Below are 25,461 nucleotides of genomic sequence, written 5' to 3'. Positions count from 1 at the left end.
CGCACGTAAGAAAAACAGTTTTTAATGTACAGGGGGCAAAATGCAAAAATTGGTTACCTACAGTATTTACATTACGAGTGCTATGTACACGCGACGAGTTTGAGCCTAACATTATCTAGGGCCAAAAAGCTTCCAAACGCCAAGGACAACGTTGGACGCCAAGAGTACTGTGCCACCCAAGACAATGAAGAGGTAAACTCCTTTTCTTGAAGATCGAAGCCAGGGCATTGATTGCACCAGCAGCTTTACGAGCCCTTGCGTTATCCACTGTCCATCGAGCGCAATGCAAGGAACAACGTTCAGCAGGGCCAGTGCTCCTGAGAAGGACAACATGTAACTGAGAGGCACAAAGTTAAGGTTGATGAATGCCAATTTGAACCAACAAATGAACAAACAACTTTGAGGCTTTCTCACACCATCATGCGGGCTGAACTGCAGGCATGAGACACATTGAAATCGTGCTACATTTCTTCTGCTTTCCACTTAACACAATTTTACATCCAAGAAAATTTAGAAAGCTCCTTCACATCTATTTCTGGGCATGGAAGGTACACGCATACAAAAAATAAACAAAAAGAAACTATACATAAGTGAAAATTGCTTAATATGCTAGTTACTTAGTAATTGGCCTGCTAAACTATCCACAACTGAAAGCTCCTTCTAGTATATCGAAAATGATACTATGGGCATTGCGTTAAATTCACAGCGCTTAAGTTCATATTTTGAGGTATCAAATTCAGCATATCAAAAACGGTACGTTGGGCTTTGTGACATTAATCATTCTGCTATTTCATACTAACACTAGCCATTGCACTGAAATTGCCAAGCAGAACTTCTTTCTTTATTATTTTGAAAACTGCCAGAGAACTGTTTGTAGTAACGGCTGAGCACTTGTCGGTGGCGCTCGCAGAACAAAACTATAAATCATGCATGCCAACTAGAGGAAGAGATAGTGCAGGAACATTTTGTTGAAGTGTGTTCATTGCCACCAATTTTCTCACCATTTCAGATTATGATAAAACGGAAGCCAAAAATTTTAAAAGCTTTAGCTGTGTGTAGTGCAGTGTCCAGTGTGTAGGATTTTGAGCCTGCAGGGGGTCATTTTTCATGTACAGGATCTTGATGCTGAAATATCCAGCTCTCTGAGTCCTCTCGTATTTTCGTGAGTGCTGCCAAATGCCCCCCAAAAAACCTAGTTCAAGTGAGAATATACATGCCAAAGTTTGTGTACATTCAACTTCTGCTTTGACATTGTAAGGTGGACTTGTGAGGAATCCTGCTATTTTTGGAGCTCCTGGTAAAATGGGAATGGCAGCTAGACAGCAACACAGGTTCTAGCGTTAGCCCAAGCAATAGTCTTCTACGGAGCAAAAGCTGTTATTACGGCCATCTAGCCTAAGATTCTGCAACTCAATACATCTGAGAAATTTGATATTGCCGTGCCCCTGGAAGCTATAAAGAATTTCCAGCACCAGAATAATTATGGCTTCCCCTAAAGGCGTTGACCTAGTGCATCAACCTGTACTTGTCACAAATACGCAACGGTCAGGGACTGTTTGCAGTAGCAGCTCGGTACCCGCCGGGAGCGCTTGGAGAACAAAACAGACATTTTGTGTGACCACTATAGGAAAGGATACTGCAGGAACACTTCATAAATGTGCACTGGCAGCACGGATAGGTACAGTTGCCGAGGGACCCACTTGATGACAGAAACTGCAGCACATCAAGTTGTAATCGCAGCTTAGCAAGCTGACCACATTTAAACTGGCTTGACACTCCAACAAATGCACAAAATGTAAAAACATGTAGTCGGGTAGCAAAAGGTGACGAAACTTGGACAACAAAACCGTTTAATAGGGCAATAACGTACCTGCTAAACTAAAATAGAGCAACAAGTTGGCAACGGTGACAGTGGTGAACATTGCCAACAGGTGTTGGTTGAGTGGTGTGAATAACATTTGGCCCCATATTTACTGGACATTATGTGCTCTATGTCAGACAGCAATCAGTGTGATAATTCGAGGCTGTCGGTTAAATGCCATGCATATGATAACGATTGGTTTATCTTATCTTGCAAGAAGCAATAAAACACTAATGATGCAATAACGATCCTATGCTGTGAGAAACTCTCTTGTAAGAGCGAAGACTAAAGGCTGGTATCAAAGAAAAGGCTAACACGATAACACCAAAACTGAGAGGACAAAAAGTATAAAAGAAAAATGCATGTTACAGTACACCGCACGTAAGAGTGAGGCATCAGATTGAAATATGAGCTTTAGGAAGTACACCCACCTGAATGCCAAAGCTCTGATGGTGGACCAAGAAAGAGCATTGTCTGCCAGTTTGCCCTTTTGACCTCTACTAGCTTAGTCCCATTGTCTAGTATTGGCTTCAGGCAGTATTCATCCCGGGCGCAGCTTGAGTTGCAGTACCTGATTGACATCTGCAGCGTGCGTCTTGCTGGAAGGCACACATTTTTCTGAAATGTGCAAATGATGGGGTGTGCCAGTTGAAACACAAAAGCAGAGGTCTTAGTTTACTTGATGCTGTAATACACGTATTAGATGCAAAATAACACAAAAGTTTACAGGAAGATGGAGGCTTGATATGATTAAGTATGGCCAAGCAAAGAATATTGCTCCAGTAACATTTCTTGTTCAACTACAGTTAAACACGTATATATCAGAGGCATATGCATCATTGAGCAACAACCTAGCGCAGTCACACAGATCTCAAAGGCTTAAAACTATTGTGATTTGTCGTGGAATCATGGAGTGTTAAACCTCAACATCACATAAGCAAACATGGAAACATCAATAGTGTTACTGTACTGAATAATATTTACAATGAACACTCGGATAAAAATGGTGATTTATTGCAAGGCTACTAGCTTCACTAATAACATCAGTTTCTTATATTACTGATCAGAACAAAAAATGAGGTTGCATACCAAAAGAGCGCCATAACATGTATTGTAAGTGGTGAGGCATTGTAGCTTAGAATTCGCAACATTTTCATTGAATCGATATTGTCACTTGGAATCATGTAAAAGAAATGTGAATGTGTGGTGGGGTTGCACAACTTTATGTTCAGCTACATAAACATATGAAATTTAAAGCACACTAGAAAGCAATCGTGGTTTGAAAACATACAAAATAACCATGCAAGTAAAACCTAAGAAAGCTAGGAAGTTGCAAACACTGCACGTTTATGTAGCATGCTAATATTTCATAATACACACTATGTTGCTTCAGGAACGTAGCACTGATGGTAAAGAAACTAAGGAGTAATATCAAGCAAAAAGAAAAAGCTTGTACTATACAGGACTGTAGTTTACACTAGATGCTCACCACTGTTCTGCATAATGTAAGCATTTAAAGTAAGCAGTCGTATAATCAGTATATCAAACTTAAAAATCGAAGGTGCACTCCCAAGTATCAGTAGTGAACATTAATTCCTGGAAAATACTAAAAAAGTGACCACACTACTGAGTTTAGTGCATTAAACTGTTGCTAGGGGAGGACATGCAGCAGAAGCAACTTGTAAACGAAAACACGCTTAACTTGATCTCTCAAGTACAGTGGAGTCACACTCACTCTTTCTCCATGTTCCATGTAAGCAAAGCAGAGACTGTTGTTAGACTGTCCATGGCAGCAGTCTACAGAGAGGTGTCACGGTGATACCGAAAGAAAATATAACGATAAGAAAGACTTTAGTTTACTTGGAATGACCCTCATAAAATCCGAAAATTCGGTCACTGTAACTGGTTGTTGTTTTTTATGGACTCCAATCAATCAATATTTCCTAACAATCCTCGACTTACCCTGAAAGTAGTTCTAAAAGCAGTATTTGAGCAGTGTATCCTAAATGCAATTATAAGTGCTATGTTGTTGTGTGTGGTATATTTTTGGTAAAATGTTAACACATAAAGTTTATATTTATGTGCAACAGCACAATGTGGGGTTTCCCTGTAAGTAAACCGTATGAACAAAAAGATTGTATGAAAATTATGATCATGATCCTATCTTCATTCATGATAACCAAGAATTTGTTACAGCTGGGATCATAAGTAAGCTCGACTGCACATTATGTAGCTACGTAATGTGGTGAACATTATGTAGCTTGCCTTAGCATTACAGTAGCATTACTAACTAGCAAGGACATACTAGCATTAACGTAGCATTACAGTAGCTTGCCTCACCTTTTGGAGACCATGTGCCTTCAGACTCAACCACATTCTTCTTCTGGCAGTAGCCATGCTGGGGAAGAAGCAAGGTCTGGACCAGACAGGCCTTCCAGGAATCCATGCTCCGAACATCGCAGCTGTCAACTCCAATAATGTGGTCTCCTGGCAATAAACCACCGGGGCCATGGGCACCTGACTCCTAAAAAGAAAAAAGCTGATTTGCCTTATTACAGTACACTTGTTGCCATTCATGTTGCATGGTATACAGTGTAGTCCACAGTTAAAGGGAGCACTCTAATTTATGGCTCTTGCTTTGCTTGTGCTCTAGCTGCAAGTGCGAGATGTCATTTCACTGCACAGGTGTGCAGAAATGTGCCCGTTCCACCAACTGCAAGCCATCTGCTGCAAAGCTGGGTGATTTCACACATGCAGAGGGGAAAAGGGGAAAGAGGGAAAAGTCGCATGTGATCAGCACTCAAGTGTTCCCTTTAACAGTGAACAGCATTGCATGCGTTCTGCTGAACATGTTGACAGTGTTCCCTGCACTTGTGGAAGAGCTAAGAGCTACATGTCTGGTGAAGTCCAGGGAAAACAGGGGGAAGGCTGGAGATGGAAATTCAAGACGATGAGCAAAACGAGAACAAGGTGAAAGCAGGAGCTAACATTTTGCCAAGTGGACTTGTCTTTTTCAAGTCCACTTGTCAAAAAAGACAAGTGCATTGGTCGAAACGTTGGCTCCCGCTTTCACCTTGTTCTCGTTTTGCTCGTGTCTGGTGAAGGAGGCACTGGTCTTGCTCTGGATGAGCATGGAACCAATGCAAACTTAGTTCATGATGAGCAAGGCGAATCAAATGGGCACAACAACGTTATATCTTCATGGCACTGTTCACATTTGCGTGCATTAAGATAACACATGGCAATCACGAGAATTGGCACACTTAATAATGTCTAAAATTTATTCCACACATCTTAGGACACCTCTTATCAGACCTCTTCAAAATTTGTTATTATGAGCCAAATGCAAGCAGGGAAAAAGAAAAAAAGACTGAAAAATAGACATATGGATTATTTCTGGTGGTTCTAGCACGTCACCACGTCAGGGATGCCTTTTCTTTCTTTTTTAACAGTAGTGAATTATATCAGCTGAACTTCTGAACTAGCTGAGTGTTTCCAAATACGCTTCATGTGAAACGGTGATCTCGCTTTTGTATCTGCAATGGTGTTCAGAGTTCAGGCATGGAGATCACACTTGGGGAGACAATAAAATGCAACAAATCATTCAAAATTTTAAATCTGTCTTGGCTTTGCCAATGTTTAATGATAGTGAAGGTGCAAGAAAAAAAATTTTAACTAAATTTTTAGCACACAGATTTAGTGTCCGTAGGGATTATTCATTATCAGAACACCCTCAGGGCCCAGGGGATGTTACAGAGGGGGTGGGTACATGATCACCATATTAGTAGAAAATGAAAAAAAGAAGTGCATCTAATTGAAGAAGTGGTTAGTGATGGCAGTTTTTAATGACTTTCTATCTCTGTAGAAGCAATGGATGGGGGAAGGCACTTCCATTCTTTGATGTTCTTCGACAAGAACAAATGTAAGAAAACATTAACGAGACAAAAAGGAAGCGCAACTTCGTTGGGCTGGTTCCACACGCGATGACAAATATGATGGTTTTAAGATGAATTCACACCAAAGGATATGATTGCACTAGAAAATTCAAGCACAGGCAAAATAGAATTACCTTGAGCACTGAGATAACTGACACTCCAGAGTTTTCAGCATAAAATGGCGCCAACAGAAACTTGTTGCCAAAGAGGAGCAGCAATGCCAGCAAGGCCGCAACTATGTTGTGCCACACTCCAGCGCAGTATATCTTCAACTGCCTCCACGGTGACAGCACTGAGAGTTGGTCCTTTGGGAGGTCAACAAATGCACCAGGAAATATCCCAAGCACAAACAGGCCACAGCCTTGGATGCGCACATTTTCCCTGAAAAGCGAGAGACCTGCTTAACATGTGGGAACGTGAAGCAACAATCTTTCGGGATTGTGTAATGAATTATGAGAAAAAAGGACACCTGACAGTAAAACTAAATCAGCGTAGACTGGTGAAGCATTCATTCAAGACTGTACGTTTATTTATTTTGTGTATGAAGGTTGGTTACAAACGTAAGGTTCCCTGCAAGACTTACTAAATTTAAATATTTCCAAATTTCCAAACCTTGCTGGTGCCGAGATCGCTGTTACTCTGGGGATGAAAGGTAATACGTGGGTTTGTCTAGTTTAGTCTTCATTTTTTTCTTTTTCTTAAAGAGAGAGTTAAGTGCAATAAAGTTTAGCAAATGGGAAGACAAGCGGCACGTTACCTCACAGCCGCTAAAGCATGGCCGAACTCGTGGAATATGCTGCACACAATTAACGTTGCGATGTAGTAGAAGATGTCCGACAACGGAAGGTTGACGCCGGGTAGCTGCAGTTGTGGACAAGCCAGAAACGGGTTATAAGCAAAGCAGGCTTTTATGTTTTCACGAACTCTCTTATCTACAGTGCTTGATCACGCAATCAAGGAACACAGCAGGTTCCTCTCTAACTCTGATCTCTAGTTAAGCGCGAGCTAAGCAAAAACTAAAATGCACTTTCGCATGTGGCAAAAGGTAAACACAAATATGTCGTACTTATGCGCGTGGTGTACCCGTTTGTTATAATTACAAATTACATTTTGACGATCGGATGGCATTGCTCGTCAGATCAACGAAAAGGTAACAAGATAACAAAGCTAACAAGCTTTGCTTTGTTATAACAAGGATAACAAGCTTGGGCCCATGCAAGAAAAACGTCATACGGAAACGGGCACTTGCAGAAGGCTCGAGGACTTGGACTTCTTGCGTTCCGGTTGCAGCACTTCGGATCATGCCAGAGGCAGTCTTCGCGAGCACCCAAACGGCGGGCACAATGCATCCAATACTGGCAACGGTGCCCACGGTGAACCACCAGTACAGAAATCGCGGCTTTTTTCTCCCCATTTGGTGCACCACACGGTTGAATCGGGTGAAGTAGAACTGCGCGCGAAGCAGCTTCAAGCTCATACCACTCCGATCCAGCATGTTGACGTACGGGTACAGCATGCACGTCTGCGAAAATTCAAAAGACCGAAAAAGAAGGAATCGGAATTGGCGGTTGACATCGTCGGTTTTATTTTTCAACGCACGCTCGCTTCGACACGCTGTCTAGTGAGCGAAGCGACGATACTCTTCTAGTTACCTTGAACACATAGTCCGTAAAGTTTAATGCTGTCCAGAAGAATAGCACGCAGATAACGAATGGGATCATATTTGGAGAATGATGCAAGAGCAGCCTCCGCTAGAACAACTAGAACTACTAGAACCAACAGGTAGTGTCCATCTTTGACTTGTTGCCTGAGCAACGCGACTCATCGCAAGTCCGCAGCGTCTGCAGTCAGTAAATCTTCTAAAAACTATCTAAACAAATAAAATAAAGTAATATGTCATATGGTAAAAATATTGTTAATATATTCAAATTAAAGATAAGTTCAAAAAGTTAAAATTTATATTTAGATTGCATGGGTTTGTGGTTGGTTAAAAAGTGATACAAAACAAAACGTAAATTTCTTCTCATTTTCTGCTTTTTACAGGTTAAACTAGCGCTAAAACTCGTTCAAATAGAAAGTTAAGTTATGTTAAAATTGATACTCTGATATTTATTTATGAGTATAATAACTTTTTTTGTAACTCTATGGTAGGAAGCGTAGGAAGAGTGTGTATCTCGCGTTTTATTCAGCTCTCTTTTTCAACATGGCGGGCGGCGAGTGTGCGAGACCTCAGGGGCAACCGCATTTAATGCGACAAGACCTCGATAAACTAGTAAGTGGACCTTGGGTACTATGTTTTTCGCGAGAATACGCCAATAGCTTTTGTTGAAATTCCAGATCGTGTATCTACGGCGCTGCCTTCAGCGCGCACGTGTCAGCTGCATGTCGCCGGCTTGCCAAATGTGTCATCCGCAGCCCGGTGTTTTCCGTGATCATATGCTACCGTTGGCTTACCTCTCGGCTCGTAGACGGACAAAATCGCGTTGTCTGTACTTCCGTTCTGCATTAACGCCGCACTGAACTTTCTCTTTGTTTTGTCGCTCCAAACTGTTTCTTTCATTTCCAAGGTTGTTACGATGCCTTGCCCTACCCGCTAATCGTTGAGCTGTGGCGCCTGTTGTCGACAGACATATAGGTCACGAACCTCTGTACGCCGTGGTGGTGTTCGCGCAACTCTTAAATATTGTCGTATAACTGAACGACTCGAAATGTCTTCGTGTCAGTGTTTCTGATCTCTATATCTTACTGTCGTTACTGCTTTTCAGGACATCAATAAGTTGACACCGTTTACACCTGAAGTGATCAGTAGGCAAGCAACTATAAACATAGGTATGTAAATATCGATCTCCTATTATAATTGCATGCCCGTTAATTGTTCTGATTCGTGGTTGAAGATGGAAATGCTGGAAGGTTGTAGTGTAGAACTAAACGAAGTGGTTTTTGGTGCAGGAACGATTGGTCATGTGGCTCATGGGAAATCGACTGTGGTGAAGGCGATTTCTGGTGTACAGGTGAGAAAGAGAAACCAAAAAGCGGCCATTTGCTGTCGTAGAACTCTGTCTGTTGGAATGGGCGTTAACTTAGCTAACGGGGATTGCATTCTTTAATTAACAGCAACCTGGTCTTCGGGACAAAAATAAATAAAGGAAGAAGAAGAAGGAAAAACACACAAAATGACAACAAAAACCTAACAGTGAACTACGAAATGCAGAAAGCTGTGCCTGTTTGGCATAAGTTGTTCGTGCCTCAAGACTAAGTGAAAAGCTTGTATGCATGCAACACAAATGAAAGTTTACCACCTGTGGAAAAAGGCTGACAAACTCTCATATTTTGCAGGCTTGCTTAATCAACTTTGGCACGAGTTTTAATGCAAATAAACATTGCCATGTGGAAGCTGGTATAACTGCCTCTCTTCTACCCATGAACTTCAAAGTTATCTCATATCAATATGTTAATGCAAAATTCATGTTACACATGGAATAGTTCTGTTCCAACTTTAAAGTATTTCACATGGAACAGAGAACATCGTCTTCTACATGGTGCTTGTTTTGGTTTAAATTATTGTTTATAGTGTCGCCAGTTGGTGGGTGTACTTTTGGTTGGCTCACCAACTCTAGGAAGTGAAATATGGTGTCTGCTTGCTTTCTAATTGGTGCGAGAAAGTGCTTATTTTTTCTTCACGCTAATCTGTACAAGTTTTGCCTGGTATGCCGGGCATGATAATGAGCAAATTAGTCTGCTGCAGTTGAGGCAGAAATCTGTGCTTGTCGGTTGTTTGACTGACGTAATGCACCTGCAACATTGCAGACAAACATGTGGCATAAAATAGACAGGACGAGCACTGTATATTTCATGTCGCATGTCGGTCTTTAATGATGTATATGCGTCACACTAGTCTGCAACATGCGCTGCATTTCTAAAGCATAGAAACTGAAAGAGTACTGTGAATGTCCAATATTAGTCCTTGACTAAGCCCTGTTCTTCTCACCTAGACTGTCAGATTCAAGAATGAACTGGAACGTAACATCACCATCAAGCTTGGTTATGCTAATGCTAAGGTAAGAAAAGTGCTTGTTTTGATACAACCCACTGTGAAACACAAGTGCATGCAAACTTGCGCTGCCAAGAGTTGGCATGTAGAGCATGCTGGGAAGCATGATAGTCATACTATTGCATGGCTATTGCATCACTTGGGAGTATGCAAATTTTGTGATATGATGCATTGACTTTTTTTTTTTTGGAATTGCAATTTCCTAAAGGGCATTACATAGGGGTGTTAAAATAAGCCAGGGATCATTACAGTACAGATTCACACAGGTAATGCGTGTCAAAGATAAAATAAGAACAGAATCAAACAAAATTTAGCCACAGTACATTGAACTCGGTGCTAACGTAGAACAGAAGTATGCACAAGAAACATTAAAGTATGGTGAAGAAAAGAAAAAAATGCGCAAAAGAACAAATGTAAAGCACAAGAAATGGACCACAAGAAGGTGCTGGTGTCTTCCAAGATTATCCAATATTGTTCAGAGTTAGCTAAACTACTAGATGCTTTTTAATTTTCTCCCATTGGTTATCTTTTGCTTCATGCACATATACCTTCTTATATTACTGATAATGTAACATTAAAAAATGTGTCCATGTTATGCAGATATACAAGTGTGACGACGAGAAGTGCATTCGTCCAGCATGTTATCGGTCGGCTGGCAGCAGCAAAGAGGATGACTTTCCTTGTGATCGGCTTGGCTGCAATGGCCGGTTTAGGTTGCTGAGGTAAGTCGCACTGCAAGTTATGTAGTATGCACTTCTTTTTGGTGGTCCTTTGCCGTGTGAACTACATAAGCAATGTTCTTTTAACAAGAGCTCGCACATTTGTGTGTGTCGTAATCATAAGCACTGCATATTTTGCCAGTAGTTGCATGTCATGGCAAAAGTTGTAGCAGTTATTATGAGGCAGTCTCGTCGGCATAGGCAATAAGTATGAGACTTCGGAAAGCAAAGTGGAGCTGTTTCTCTGTAGTTGTAGTTGAGTTGTTACTTGGCATTTTCTGAGCAAACCTATGAATATTGTACGTAAGACACATTTTGTGTGGCATTGTACTTGTTATTACGAGGTTTATCTTTACAAGATCGCATAGGGTAGCTTTGCTTTTCAACATCATGTTAGTAGCTCCCTTGTTTGTTACTTTGTTTCCTGTGTATCATTACCATTGCTTTGAGTGTTGACATTTGCAGTTTCTTTCGTGAATACTGATAGCCTGCATAACTGCTTTTGTTTACATAGCTTTTTTTTTTTCTGTGCCGCTTCTTTGTGTAGGCATGTCTCCTTTGTCGACTGTCCTGGCCACGACATTTTGATGGCTACCATGTTGAACGGAGCAGCTGTCATGGATGCTGCCTTGCTTCTTATTGGTTAGTTTCTTTCTTCTCATTGTTTTCATTGATGCATTAAGCACGGATTAAATGTCACAATAACGTGTAAAAGATACATTATGTTTGTTTAGTCGGGGCAGTTCTGTGAATGTGGAAAAGAAAGCTGCACATTGAATTAATGTTAAAAAAAGTTATAGTTTAGTTATATAACAGTTATAACAGCACATCCATTCCAATTCTCATTGCACCAACTCACATTTTTCTAACTTGCACCAAAGGACTGTGTATATCTAGCATCAAAAGTATGGGGGCCAGGGGTGCTACGAAATAAGGAACTGAACGTCCTGACTACTTGAAAATGCCATACATGCACTACAGTCTTTAGTTTCATTTCTTCAGAAGCCCCGGTATGCATGCTTTCGATAATGAATCTATATAATTAAGTCTTGAGCTCAAAAGACGACTTCTGTAAAAAAAAGCAGTGTTATTGCAACTGCTCTGTCAGGAATATCTTTTTGAGTGAAACACATCGAAACAGTGTTTCTTGCGAGCCTGTGGGGCAGTCGGCGCCATTTGAAGTTGAGCATCTCATGGGAAACTGGAAAAAGAAATGCCTCTTTTCAAGGAATTTAACAGGCTGGCTTGTGTGATACTCCTGTGTCGCTCGAGTCCTCTGGAAGATTATTAGGGTAATTAAAGGTTCATTGAATGAGTAGGGCTCTTTTCTATAATTTCAGCAACTGCTCAGTAATCACAGCTCATGATTTGCACGGAAAGGGTTAAGTTTCAGTTTTTTTTTTTATGTGCAACTATTCTTGTTCTGTTTACAGTGACCTTCAGCATAAACTTCTTCTATATGTGAGACACTGGGATCTAGCTTTCGCTGCATTTCTTTATTTAATTCCTTTTAATTGACCGATGATTTCCATCTGATGTTGCATGATGCTGTTTCGTTTCACCTTGACAGCTGGCAATGAATCGTGCCCGCAGCCGCAGACGTCCGAGCACTTAGCTGCCATCGAAATCATGAAACTGAAGCATATCCTAATTCTCCAAAACAAGATTGACCTTGTCAAGGAGTCGCAGGCCAAGGAGCAATATCAGCAGATCCTCAAGTTCGTGCAAGGTATGCATCACACTTATGCACTTATTGCTTTCCTCCTGGCTTTGATAGCTTCTTTGTGTTATCCCTTGACGTCAAAGGGACACATCTGGAGAAACACTAAATTAGTAGTACTGGTGTCACATGTACACTTCTGATCGCGATAGGGGCTGATCCATATTGAGATCGATCTGGATCGAGTGTTTTGCTACACGGTCATTTGCTATCGCAATCTTGCAGGATCTGGATCCAGACAGTCGTGATCAGGCCTCTCGATTTCAGGTCGACGTCTGTGCTCTCTAGCGCAGTATTCTGAAAACGCTAAAAACAAAGTGTTAAGGCAGCTCATTAAAAAACATTTAACAACCTTTTTATTAAGAATAGTAAGTTGCAAAAATTTAAATATTGTCCAGATTTGACCATATTTTGGCTTACACAGTTCTGAGACTTGCACACGATCAGCCGACAATAATAACTTGATGCGGATCGTTGGACTGTGTAGCAGCAACCATTGTCGATCACGATCAAGAAATATGGTACGAATCGGCCCCGATCATGATTAGAAGTGTACATGTGACGCCAGTATAAGGCTAACCAAGTAACCAACCATGATAGTAGGCTTCTGTGCACAAGCTAGAAAACGAAGAAGGGAAAGTTGTCAGACATGAGCATAAACTTTCAACTGAATTCCATTGGCAAAAAAGGTGAAGTTTTATGCATAGACAATGTCTTACATACACCCAGTTGGTAAAAACACACACAAGGAAAGAAAACAACAAGGAATCTATAAGCAAACAAGTGGTATAAGACAATGGTATCACTTGCGGCACATACTGAGGGACCTATCAGTGCGTGACGTGTGCCTAGAAATGCTTGTTTTTTAGCTGTGGACCACCTTGCCAGCCCTTTTTCCATCTCTTTTTGTGATGACCATATCAAAGCGGCACTGAGGCACTTAATCTTGAGGCAATTAATCTCCGCTGCCTCAACGATTTCTCTTCTCACTTGGTTGGGCTGCTTGGCAACCCATCGTGTAATCTTTCAATGCTAGCTGACAACCATATTCCACTTGTTTATTTAAATATTTTATTTCTTTCCCTGTGTTTCTACCAGCCAGATGCATGTTATACATCGTTTATGTGTAAGACTTCAGCCACTTCACCAAAAAGTTCAGGTGAAAGTTTGTGCTTGTGTTTGTCAAGTCCTCCTGTCTTCGTTCTCTAGTTTATGCGCAGAAGTCTACTGGCTACCAGCGGTGGCAGCATTTCGAGGGGGCTAAATGCAAAAACGCCCGCGTTCTTAGATTTAGGTGCACGTTTAAAGAACCCCAGGTGGTCCAAATTTCCAGAGTCCCCCACCATGGTGCACCTCATGATCAGATTGTGGTTTGATATTTTTCAACTCACCCAAACCAGTACCCTACTTAATAAAGTTTGCTTTGAAAACTGGGATAGATACATTGAATTCTGAAAGTATCTGGTCCTGTGTCTTTCAGGGACTGTGGCAGAGGGTGCCCCCGTGGTTCCCATTTCGGCCCAACTGAAGTACAACATCGAAGTTATCTGCGAGTACATCGTCAAGAAGATCCCCATGCCCCTGAGGGATTTTGTCTCCGAGCCCCGTCTTATTGGTGCGCTACTTATTATTTCTTTCTTCGATGTGTGTGGCTGTGTGCTTAAATTTAGGTTGCAGCATGCTGGGTTGATATTCACCGTGTTTGCGGGCACGCTGTTGCAGAGGCAACATTCTCTATTGCTTCTGGGAATGTTTTAACCTTTCCACACTGCAGCATCTGCACAATGTTTCACTGCGGTGACAGGCGTTCCGTCAGCTGGCTTAGCCAGTCGGCCTATAGAGATAGATATCCCCTAAAGCAATTGATTGAATATAGTGGACCAGGGCGACACTGCCTCAGAAGTAGCGGATGTCTGATCTTAAATTAACTGGATAGTTACTAGTAGGAGTATTTGAGCAGACAGACAGACAGACAAGAAACTTTAATTGGTCCTAAGGGACTACCGTGTCGTAGTCGCGGGCCGCACCTGCGCCGGGGGCGGAAGACCGTGATCTTCAGCCCTGTCGCAGGCCCTTTGGACAGCCCGATTTGAGCAGAAAAACATTTTTATATAAAAAAAATACATGCTTCAAATACCAAATTGAGGGCCAAATATTTTTCTTCTTCTGAATGTAGAACAAGAGACATGGAGAAATAAGGAGGCCAAGAAATTTGACTTCCTTTCCTTCAGCACATGCAATGCTATTGCAAGTCCATAAATCTTGTTGGCTTGAAAATTAAAAAGTAAAACACTACCATAGTTGGTTGACTCATAATGGGCATGTGAAGTGGCTTCCAGACCACATGCATGGGCTACATATATACACACACACACACACACACACACACATATACATACATATATATATATATATATATATATATATATATATATATATATATATATATATATATATATATATATATATATATATATATATATATATATATGCTATGATAGTTGTATCAATCCAATATGTGTTTCTGAAATTGAATTTATTGGAGTGAGGAGTTGAATATCAAATTTCCATGTATTTGAGACAGATATTCAATTTGTGTAATGACTAGAGAATATTTGCTTACCTCTATAGCCAAAAATATGCAGTAAAGAAAGGAAAAAGAAGTTGACCTGCTATAAGTAATTTTTACAGAAGAGGCTTAAAGTGTGGGACACTGAGAATTGTTTTGCTGGTTTTGTGGATCTTCTTCATCCTTGCTTTGTCTCTCTGCCTTTCTGAAAGTTTAGAGTCTTTTTATCATGTTTGCACTGAAAAAAACATTTTGCTTTACTGCATGGACATCAAAATGTGGGTCCGTAGAATTTGGCACTTAAGAGTATCTCACTGTTTTGTTTTTCCTCATATATGCGCAGTATACACCACTACAACAAAATAATGCATATAGTATTGAAGTTAAATTCTCCTTCAAATCCCCATGTAGTAACGGATGTATAAAACAAAGTAATTCTGGCTCCCCCTTTAACTTCCTTATACATAGTGAGGTTTTACTGTATATTAATTTTATTTTACAATGTGTACAAATGGGAGGCATGTTACTTGTTCAGTGAGGTGGGATTGCCTAGTGATTCTAGCTTCTGTCTGCAATTTTATTTTGAAATTATTTGATGATCTTAAAATGTAGCTTACCGCTTTCTTTTTGATATTCCTGTAGTGTTCAAGTCTCGTCTCTAATCAAGGAATGCTTCATCGTTTATTGCAGCATCGATGCAGTATAAGTAGGGTTCAGCATCTCCAGTTCTTATTTTCCCAGAATTCATTGCACATATTTTTTTTTTACTGAAAATGCTGAACCCTAAGCAAAATTTACTTCTCTGAATACCTTAGCGTATTTCCTGAAATGAGTAGTGCTACCACAAACAATATCTACTGCAGAGTTTATGCCATAGCAGAGACGGTGTTTTATTTTCTTGAAGACTATGTTGTGCCTTGCTAATGGCATTAAGCAACATGGACAAGTTTAGCGTTTTGTGCAGGCATGTGTTATTGCCTGTTGAACGCTATTAACGTATGTGCTCTTTACCATTCCTTAGTTTTCTTCTTTTTTTTTCTTCTCTCTCTCTCTCTAATTGTTGACAGTTATTAGATCATTTGACGTGAACAAGCCTGGCTGCGAGGTTGACGACCTCAAAGGAGGTGTTGCCGGTGGCTCCATCTTGAGAGGAGTGCTGAAGGTAGGCATACTTGTGAGAGTACGCGTAGTCAGCCCAGTTTCAGTTTGGAGCTTCAAAATGCAAGACACCCAATTTCCTTTCTGGTTCCTTGCCAGTTCGCTTGTTTTTCTTTGCCCTATGCCAATGGTGCAAGCTGTGTGAAGAGCTGGCCCAATTTGGTGACAGTATAATGACAATTTGATTGTGACAACTACGACCATAGTTACTGGCGTAATGGAAAGATAACAGACCAAAAAGGATGCGTTATTGACGTGACGAAAAGGATGGACCAACACAGCAATTTCAGTTCTGAGTAGTGGTGTGCAAATACATATCAAAATTTTCAAAAACGAATCAAATACGAATACTTAGCATTGAATATTGAATCGCATATTTAATAATGATATGCGCATGCATTTATTTTAAGTTAGTTTATTTCGACATGTTGGAACATTGCAATTACATTGTCATTGGTAAAAAAAATTAAAAATCAAACTAATAAGCCGTTATACTAAAAGATTGTATATTTGGATCATGTTAGCTTTGGAAAATTGAATAATTTCGTCTGGTTGTCTGCTCTCGCCAACCTCTGCCTTATTATACCTTATCAATTTCCTGTAATCTCAGAAGCATCTGACCCTGTACCAGCCGTCACTCATCACATTTGCTGTCCAGCAGCAAGCTCAGGATGGGGGGTGGAACCTGAAAAAAGTGCACCCTCGCTGTTCACAAACCCATGCCGATTGCCAGTGAGAGGATGGCTTTCCTGCAAAGCTTAGGCACCTAGTGGCTAAGCCTGTTTTACAGGCAAAGTTTTTCCAGCAGCATAAAATTATCGCAAAATTCAGCACGAAATCGGACACACTTTCTTAGATTAGATAAAAATAAATGCTAAAAGCCATGTTTGCTCTATTCATATCCAGATGAATATTCGAAAATCTTCTAATACCTAGTTTTCAAATCGAATACAAATATTAAAAATACAATATTCGAAAACCCCTAGTTTTGAGCTTTTAACTGCTGTCGCAGTAAAAGGTTTACAGCTCGTTGTGCAATTCTACCTGGTGGTCCATGATCAGCCACAACAGTTCTATCACTTAAGGCGCAAGAATGAAAGCTGAAACGTTGTATGTCTCTAACTCCTACAGATTATTTCTTGAGGGTGTTAGTATTTGCTAATTTTTTGACGTGATAGCTTTAAGGAGCCTGTGCTGCAAAAAAATCTAGGCATCCCACGTCGGCATCTAGCTTCGGCCAGATGTTGCCTTGGCAAAAAGAATTTTGAATCAAACTCCGAACCACGTATACCCAACCACTTCTCTACCACCAGAGTTGCTCATACTTTGTCTTTCATTATTTACAAAGTTATTCCTCGGAATTTCGGGAACGGCAGCCCACAAAAAAGTGTAGTGGAAAAGAAACACCGACAGCGCATGTCCTTTATGTTAGCTCTTCCCAGACTGAAATACTAGAAGTGCGAAACAATAACAGGAGATCGACCCACGCAACAGGCTGCGTTTCTACCAGAAAGCTTGCCTTTGTACATAGCGTTCGTATGTAGCCTGGTAAACGTTACGGTTACATAAGCTGCATTTGCCAGGACGCATGAAAAGCAGTAAGGGGTCTTTGAACGCTATTGCGTTCCACTCTTAAAGGCGAAGCTTAATCTTCCTCCAAGTTTTTTTTGTGCAGTTCAAGTTGATCTGCTGACACTCTTTCTCTTGGGTCACCAGGTGGGCCAGGAGATTGAGGTGCGGCCTGGCATTGTGTCCAAGGATGATGAGGGAAAGCTACTCTGCAAGCCCATATTCTCCCGCATCCTCTCTCTCTGCACAGAGCAGAACGACCTCATGTATGCTGTACCTGGCGGTCTCATCGGTGCGTTCCTTTTTTTTTTCTTTTTTTTTCTATTCTTCTGTACTTCAATTTACCGCCCGCCATGGTGACTCAATAGCTATGGCATCCTGCCAATGAGCACGAGGTCATGAGTTTGCTTCCTAGACGTGCTTAAGGGAGACAGATTGCAAAAGTGCCCGTGCACTTACACATACATGCCAAGTGTCCCAAATTTTCCATAATGTTTATAAGTTTGTGCACGTTCTACAATTTTATGTATAATATGTGAAGTTTTACTAAAAATAGTTTCTGCTCCAGAAAATGTTCTGATCATTCACGCACCCTTGGAAATCAGTGAAGGGCTTTAAGATAGGTTCTTGCTTCGAGCAAATTTATTCAGACAAGTTCCTGAAGCAGGCGAAATCAGCAACTACAAGGTCGCTAAGAACGCCGCTGTATTCTGAAAAACAGTGTGTTGCTTCTCAACCTCTGCTCTTGTTCCTAGTTTCCTATGGCCTGTGTGTTGTGTCCATAGGCAAATGGTAAATAAATTGTGTATGTACTGTATATGCTCGTGTAAGGGCCGCACGTTGACGAGATGTTGTCCTTATATGAAGGTTGGCCATTTCCGTCCAATTTTTTCAGCAGTACATGATCCCCATGACATGTTTGTACATGAACACTGTTTGTTATAGTCTTCATAATGTTTTTATTTCTTCACACATGCACTCCACATGCCTGGTCCTTGTCTAGATGTCACCACTGTCGCTGTTGCCATTGTTCTGGCCAGGTTCAGCGGCACACTTGTGGATGCAGCTGCCCTCCGTGCCATTTATAGTGTTTGATACGCTGTTGACATTATGCTTTTCACAATGTTGTCCAAAGGCATTGCACGCCACGCATGGTGTCTTTAAACTTGTTCTTTAAATTTTGGGTGGCCAAGTTAGGAGTGTGGCTCTTACACACGTACGCCCTTGCTGGGGTGTGTATGGTGATACCACAAATGATTTGTGCTCAAGGCAAACTTGGAGTAGTGCGGGTTATCTCCTTTTCCACTTTGTTATTTCCGTGGGATTCTTACTAATATTAGAGTTCACTGGTTACCAAGCATGCAAGGGGAGCTTTTCCGTGTCTGCATATACTGTACTTTGCAGGTGTGGGCACCAAGATTGACCCTACGCTGTCACGAGCTGACCGCATGGTGGGCCAGGTGCTGGGAGCCGTGGGTGCCTTGCCCGACATCTACATTGAGTTGGAGATCTCCTACTTCCTCCTCAGGCGGCTGCTTGGTGTGCGCACGGAGGGTGACAAGAAAGGTGCCAAGGTGCGACAATGGCAAAGGAAGATTCCGCTTATCTTTCTATGGATAGAGAGCTTCAGATTAGAGGATGCAAGTAGCCTAAACATGCGAGAACATACGAAGACCCAAGTAGTCTGCATACGCACATGGAATGCAGGCAACTTGTGACCTCTTTTCCAAAGTTCTTAGATATCGCAATATTGAGACTGCTGTCATGTAACAGTCGTTATACTGTTAATAATGCTGTTAGTTTATGCTGGCTAGATATGCTGGTATTCTCCCTATTTTCTGATAAGTTCCTCTGCAAGATTTCACTTAAAGGGGTCCTGAGTCACCCGTTAGGCTTGGCGAAATAACATAGTCCACAGGTAGCATACGCTGCTGCGAACATCTCGGCCTAGTTTTGCTGTCATGCGCGGCGCGTGGAGCTCGCAAGCAGATCGCGAAGTAACCTTTCTCTCAAACGCTCTCTTTTCAACAGAAGGCCCTGTCCTCACCCTCTGCTAGACACACTATTTCGTCATAGGATGCACTATTCCGTCATTCCCATAGACGGCTGCTATTGACAGATAGCTCACATCAAGCTGTGGTCAGCTACATGGCATATATCCAGCGGCTGCCGCGAGGTGCCACCATAAGTCCACTGGCTAAGCACTCTGTGGCTCGCTGAGGACAACCGCGTTTGGCTTATGTTTAGAGCGAATAGTAGGCACCAAAGATGGAAGTCATGGCGTCTACGTTAACACCCAAAATTAAATTTGAACTGCACGCCACGGCGAAATCTAGAAAGCGGAGCCTTGTGGGCACGCCCCACTGCGCCGCAGCCTTCGTAGTGAAGGGCATTGGAGAATGAACGGGAGCACAGTAGAGGCCGTGTTTGATCCCCAATAACACCGCTTCTGCTGAATGCATTGAAGTACTTTTTGCGGCAAAGTATTTCTGAAATAGCGTATTTTCACTTCAAATGCCATTCCACATTTCGATAAAAAGTGGTTCAGGGCCCCTTTAAGGACTTTCTTTTCGTACATTAACTGTGCACACCTGCACACATGTTTATGTGCACTAATAGTAGGTAAATATTCAACATTGACAACTTCATAAGTTTAGTATGGAGCACTTGCAATTTAATGAACATTTCAAGCCATAGATTGGTAGCCAAATTATCTGTTATCTTAAATTTAATTAGCTTTTACTTTACAATGAAACCTCATTACTATGAAGACCAAATTAGCAAATCTTTTAGATTAACAAACATTTCATAAATCCCGTACTTACTGCTTATACTTTGATGTAAATGTGGACAGTACTATGAACTTCAGAATACCAAACTTTTCATAACAATTGTTATTCAGTTTCCGTGTCCTATTAACAATGCCTTGATACTACGAAATCATATTCCGAAATCTGGGAGTTCTTGGATATCAGTGTCTCCTTCACAGCAGCCGGAGCAGTAGGCTAGCAGATGACACAGTGTGGAAGGCGCACGCTGCGGTGCATGGGCTCTGCAAACCAGAGCCAACGCAGGAGGGGACTTTACACATCAGGTTTTGTGAGCGCATGCTCCACTCAGACAAGTACTGCCTAGCATTAGAAGCCCGCCTCTTCCTTCTTTCAATTAGAAAATTTCCCTATTCGAACACCCTTTCTGCTCACTTCTGATCAAGTACTTTTTTGCACCCGTAGGTTCAAAAGCTGTCAAAGAATGAGGTCCTCATGGTGAACATTGGGTCACTTTCTACGGGAGGCCGTGTTCTGGCCGTGAAGGCAGACTTGGCGAAGATCAGCTTGACCAGCCCAGTCTGCACCGAGATTGGCGAGAAGATTGCCCTCAGCAGACGAGTGGAGAAACACTGGAGGTGAGAGTGGCAGCCTCCACCTGCAGCTCGAGCAGCACTAGACCAGTCTTCAAAGCTTGCTGCCAATTTTTAGCCAGCGCCAGTATGGCTGCACCTGGTAGCGAAGGGTATAAAAGACAGCTCCGGGAATTTGCGTGTCTTTATGTGAATTTAAGCTTTCTTTCTTGCCATCAAGAACCCTGTGCCATGGTTCGGTGCCTTTAATGTAGTGCTACTGAGCTTGAGGTTGTTGGTTCAATTGCCAGCCATAATGGCCACATTTCGATGGGGGTGAAATTAGAAAAAAAAAAGAAAGAACGAAAAAGATTATGTACTTAGATTGTGGTCCACAGGTGGTCAAAATTAATCTGGAGCCTTCCACTGTGATGTTCCTCATTGCCTCCATAGTGCATTAGGACAAGTAAGCTGTTATGGGTCAATCAATTCTTGCCATCAGTGCCAACACAAATTTTTAATTTTTTTCTTAATGTTTGGAATATCTTTTTTTTGGAAACTGTTTTAAGGGGGGACGCGGGGATCAGATCGCGAAAATCGCAAAAAATATCGATTTTTGGCAACGACGCGTTTCGGTATCTACAATGCCTAATCTACGTTGTATCAAAATGGTTTGGCTGAAAACGCACTAAAAGTGCCCGAAAAAAAATAATTTATCAGTGTATAGGGCGAGAAAGCAGCTTTAAATCGCGTAAAATCGCCGCAGTTCGCGGAGCCCTAACTCGTCTTTCCCGCCACCGAGCGCCGCCATCTTGGTATCGTTCGAAAGCTCGAAGTTTCGCCGTTCCGTTTCTGAATTCTTCGGTCGTCGCCATCTTGTAACAAACACACAAACACAAAAGAAGCGCGGGTCTGCTAGAGGCGGTCACACGGGCCCTGCCATGAAAGCGGGCCTCCGATTGGTTCCCGCGCTGAAAGGCGTCTCGCCATTGGTTGCTGCTGCGGCAGCGGGCAAGCTGGCAACCACACCTGGCCGCAGTTGTCTGCTTTGCAAACCACGCCGGCGTTGGTCTTGATTTGACACTCGCAGAATTCGGATTTCTGAAAGCTCTCAGATCAGTGATGGATCGTCGCTCGTTCGAAAAGAAATTTTTGACGAAGCACGCCTTCGGAAAACGGAAGCGCAAGCCTCCTACGGCGAGAAAAAGACAGCGGCCAGCGGGAGAAGCGGAGCACCCTACTGAACACGCGGATAACGTGCCGTGCTATCTTGCACCGCGCGATTCCAGCAGCGAAGCCGACAATCGCCCTGTGCCATCTACCCCGATAACCAAGCCACCGGAAGACGTGCCAACGGAGGCGCTCGCACCTGTGCGTACGGCCGCGTGCGTCAGCAACCGAGATCGCGTCGTTGGAGGTGACGCGGGTCGAAGATCACCATCGCCAGCAGAGACGGTGTACCCTGTTTCCGACGCATCGTGCGACAGGGACGCGCAACCTGCGAGTGAGCCCCAACCGTCGACGAGCTACAGTATAGTGACTCAAGGTTCACCAGACGAATCTTCGCCCAAACGTTGCACGATTCAGGTGCGCCTCGAGCCGCATTTCGTGTCAGCAGTGACAGCAGAAGCGCAGGCGTGCAGTGTTCGCCACTCCCTTCGCGCAGTGTCCGCAACTGAGCGCGGAAGTTCAGTTTGATGGACTAGCAAGGCCAAGAACAAATTTCGGCCCCTTGTGACAGTGAGTACATTATTGTGCAGTTTTCCGCGATTAACGCTTTGATCGCCAAAACTCTGTGCACAAGATGCCAACAGCGTTCTGTGAGTGTGCACTGCGATACTAGGCTCGGTCTGGCAGTGAAAATGGTGCTGTCATGCACTACTTGTGGCCCTATTGAGTCCCAGTGGTCCTCTCAAAGGAAGGAAAGTGCAAGGGTGTTTGACGTGAACATTCGCTCAATGCAAGCTGTTCAAGCAATAGGCAAAGGGCAGACAGCCCTGAACGATTTCTGGGCCACAATGAATGTGTCCCATCGTGGTTTGCACCACAAAACATTCCAGGGCCACTTGAAGGGGCTGTTCAAGCCTGCTGCAGGGGAGGCTGCCAACAACATCTTTACAGATGCTGTAGCTGCTGTGAAGAAGGTGTACAGCGAGATGGAGGTTGGCTTCACGAAAAATGTGACCGTTGTATATGATGGCACTTGGCTCACGCGTGGTCACGGCTCCCACATTGGGGTTGGATGCATAACAGAATTTCATACAGGGCTTGTGCTGGACAGTGTTGTCCTGTCAAACTTCTGCCTTGGGTGTAGCCTGGGCCCAGAAGAGAGTGACCCCACATACTTTCAGTGGAGGCAGCAGCACCAGTGTCAAAAAAACACTGAAGTTGGCTCTGGGCGAATGGAAGTGGAGGCCGCATTGCAGCTTTTTGGACGTTCATTGGTCAAGAACGACCTGCGATATACTGCAGTCATCTCTGATGGAGACAGCCGTGTTTTCCAGGCATTTTTATAGCAGTCACAAAAGAAGACTGCATAAACCATGTGAAAAAAAGAATGGGCACTGGCCTTCGCTCCATTGTGAGCAAGGCCAAGAAAGGGGAACCACTTGGTGGCAAAGGTGGGCTCACACAACAGTTGATAAAAAAGCTCACCAACTACTATGGCCTGGCTATCAGCAAGAACATTAATGATGTTGCTGCAATGCAGAAAGCTGTCATGGCCACGTATTATCACGTGTCATCTACTGACAGTGACCCCCACCATGAGCTGTGCCCCCCTGGCCCTCTCAGCTGGTGTGAGCAGAGAGCAGCAGAAGCGAAAAAAGAACCACAGCCTGCTCACAAATACAAGCTTATGAGCAGAGTTTCCCAAGCCATGCTGCCTCTGTATCAACGTCTTTCAGACGTCCACTTGCTGGAGCGCTGCAAGGGTGGAAGGACCCAGAATGCAGCTGAAAGCTTGCACTCAGTTATTTGGTCAACATTGTCAAAGGATGAGCATGCCTCACGTTTTGCGGTAGAGACAGCAGTGAACGAGGCAATTTTGAAATATAATTCAGGGAGCCAAAGAGCTTACTCGGAAATGTGTGCTACCTTGGGTGTACGTCCTGGTACCCTTGCCGTCCAGAGGGCTCAAGAAAAGGATAAGGAACGCCTGAAGAAGGCATCCAAAGCCCACCAAACAAAGAAGCAAAGGTGCAAGAAGATGCCTGGCAGCAATGAATCAAAATATTACAGCCCTGGTGCTTTTTAATAAATTTGCAGTGCTTTCAAAACTTTGCAGCCCGTTTTCTCTATTGCGTTTTTTTTTGTCAATGACCTCGCTCGTGGAAAGCATAGCGCAACAATGGCTGGACCGATTTTGATCCAGTTTGTTTTGCTGTGATCCATAAGCTGTGCTGTATTTAAAGACAGTCTTAATATGTTTCTTTATCTTTCCGTTATTTAATTATATTCACAATAACTACATGGCTCCATGCAGTGAAGCACAGTGAGGTGCGTGTTATGTTGAACAAAAAATTATTAGTGCACCAAAAAAAAAATCGAACACTGTCTTGATGTAGATTAGACATTTGGGCAAACATGCACAGTATTCCCAGCTTCCTATCATGTTTCGTTACTGTGCCAGGCTTTCCACAAGCAAGGAACTTATAAATTCTTATAAAACAAAAACTAATGAAGATATCTTTATGAAATTTTAGATTTGTCTCTTTCTAGCAATATGCAGTGTGTGTGCCAAATTTCAGCCCTTTCTGTCAAGAAACAAGAAAGTTAGTTCCGATCCCCACCTCCCCCCTTAATGCTGTTTAGATTAGGCTTTGCAGATGCTGAAGTTAGGAGTTTCCCAGCACAAAAACGATATTTTCCTCCTTGATCTGGTTCTTGCTTGATGCTTAATAAGGATTTACGTATTGTAATAAGCTGGTTCATTATGCGTCAATAAGTACACATGCCGTCTTGTTGCTGTTCTGCTTGTTGTTCTGCTTGACGCTTACTGTTAATGTTGCACTTTTATTGCAATGGCTTTTGTTACAGTGTTGAATTTGTAGCAACCCACTTATTGTATTCATATCATTTCAGGTTGATCGGTTGGGGCCAGATTCGACGAGGCATCACTGTGAAGCCGACTTCACAAGAGTGAGGTTTAAAGTTGAGAGCATCAGTTTAACGTCAGTTATTATTTTTTTTTCTTTGTTCACAAATAAACATGATAAAAATGGTCACTGTTGTCTACAGTAGAAAACTTCACTACACTTTTCTATAATTTGTTTTTCATTTCGAACAAAATTGATTCAGTTAATTGAAGGATAATGTTTTGCGATGTCAAATACTAAAAAATAATTGTGCACCACCTGCTTGTTAAAGGACCCTAAGTAAGGAAAATTGGTTTCAAGCATTCTGCTGTTCAGTCTTTATAGCCCTAGCTAACTCCTTACTAATGAAGAAGACAAGTCCACTTGTTGAAACGTTGCTTCCTGCTTTCACCGTGTCCTCGTATTACTCATCGTCTTGAATTTCCATCTCCCGCCTTCCCCA

General features: G+C 42.4%; 2 protein-coding genes across 3 annotated transcripts; one reads left to right on the top strand and one right to left on the bottom strand.

Annotated features, from left to right (window-relative positions):
- Positions 1–6: 6 nt before the first annotated feature.
- Positions 7–7,622, bottom strand: S2P (membrane-bound transcription factor site-2 protease). Of its 2 annotated transcripts, XM_065443929.1 has the most exons (9): positions 7,449–7,620; positions 7,046–7,318; positions 6,554–6,657; positions 5,931–6,177; positions 4,202–4,385; positions 3,597–3,658; positions 2,293–2,479; positions 1,638–1,713; positions 7–337 (listed from the first exon to the last, which is right to left on the bottom strand). In XM_065443929.1, exons 1-9 carry the CDS (start codon positions 7,515–7,517, stop codon positions 112–114), a joined length of 1,428 nt encoding a protein of 475 aa, XP_065300001.1. In that variant the 5' UTR covers positions 7,518–7,620; the 3' UTR covers positions 7–111. The 2 variants fall into 2 exon arrangements, with proteins under 2 accessions (XP_065300001.1, XP_065300002.1); XM_065443930.1 differs by lacking the exon at positions 1,638–1,713 and having other exon boundaries at positions 7–317; positions 7,449–7,622.
- Positions 7,623–7,919: 297 nt separating this feature from the next.
- On the top strand, positions 7,920–25,148 carry eIF2gamma (eukaryotic translation initiation factor 2 subunit gamma). The gene is made up of 13 exons (XM_065443931.1): positions 7,920–8,068; positions 8,562–8,625; positions 8,746–8,807; positions 9,789–9,854; positions 10,448–10,569; positions 11,114–11,208; positions 12,137–12,295; positions 13,767–13,901; positions 15,923–16,017; positions 17,730–17,874; positions 18,987–19,156; positions 20,816–20,988; positions 25,006–25,148. The coding sequence occupies exons 1-13, from the start codon at positions 8,000–8,002 to the stop codon at positions 25,064–25,066; spliced, it is 1,416 nt and encodes a 471-aa protein (XP_065300003.1). The 5' UTR covers positions 7,920–7,999; the 3' UTR covers positions 25,067–25,148.
- Positions 25,149–25,461: the final 313 nt, after the last annotated feature.

The sequence above is a fragment of the Dermacentor albipictus genome, chromosome 5 (genome assembly GCF_038994185.2).
Source record: "Dermacentor albipictus isolate Rhodes 1998 colony chromosome 5, USDA_Dalb.pri_finalv2, whole genome shotgun sequence".
Classification (NCBI taxonomy): Eukaryota; Metazoa; Arthropoda; class Arachnida; order Ixodida; family Ixodidae; genus Dermacentor; species Dermacentor albipictus.
The sequence above is the reverse complement of the archived record's forward strand: the minus strand, read 5'-3'. Positions and strand labels throughout refer to the sequence as shown.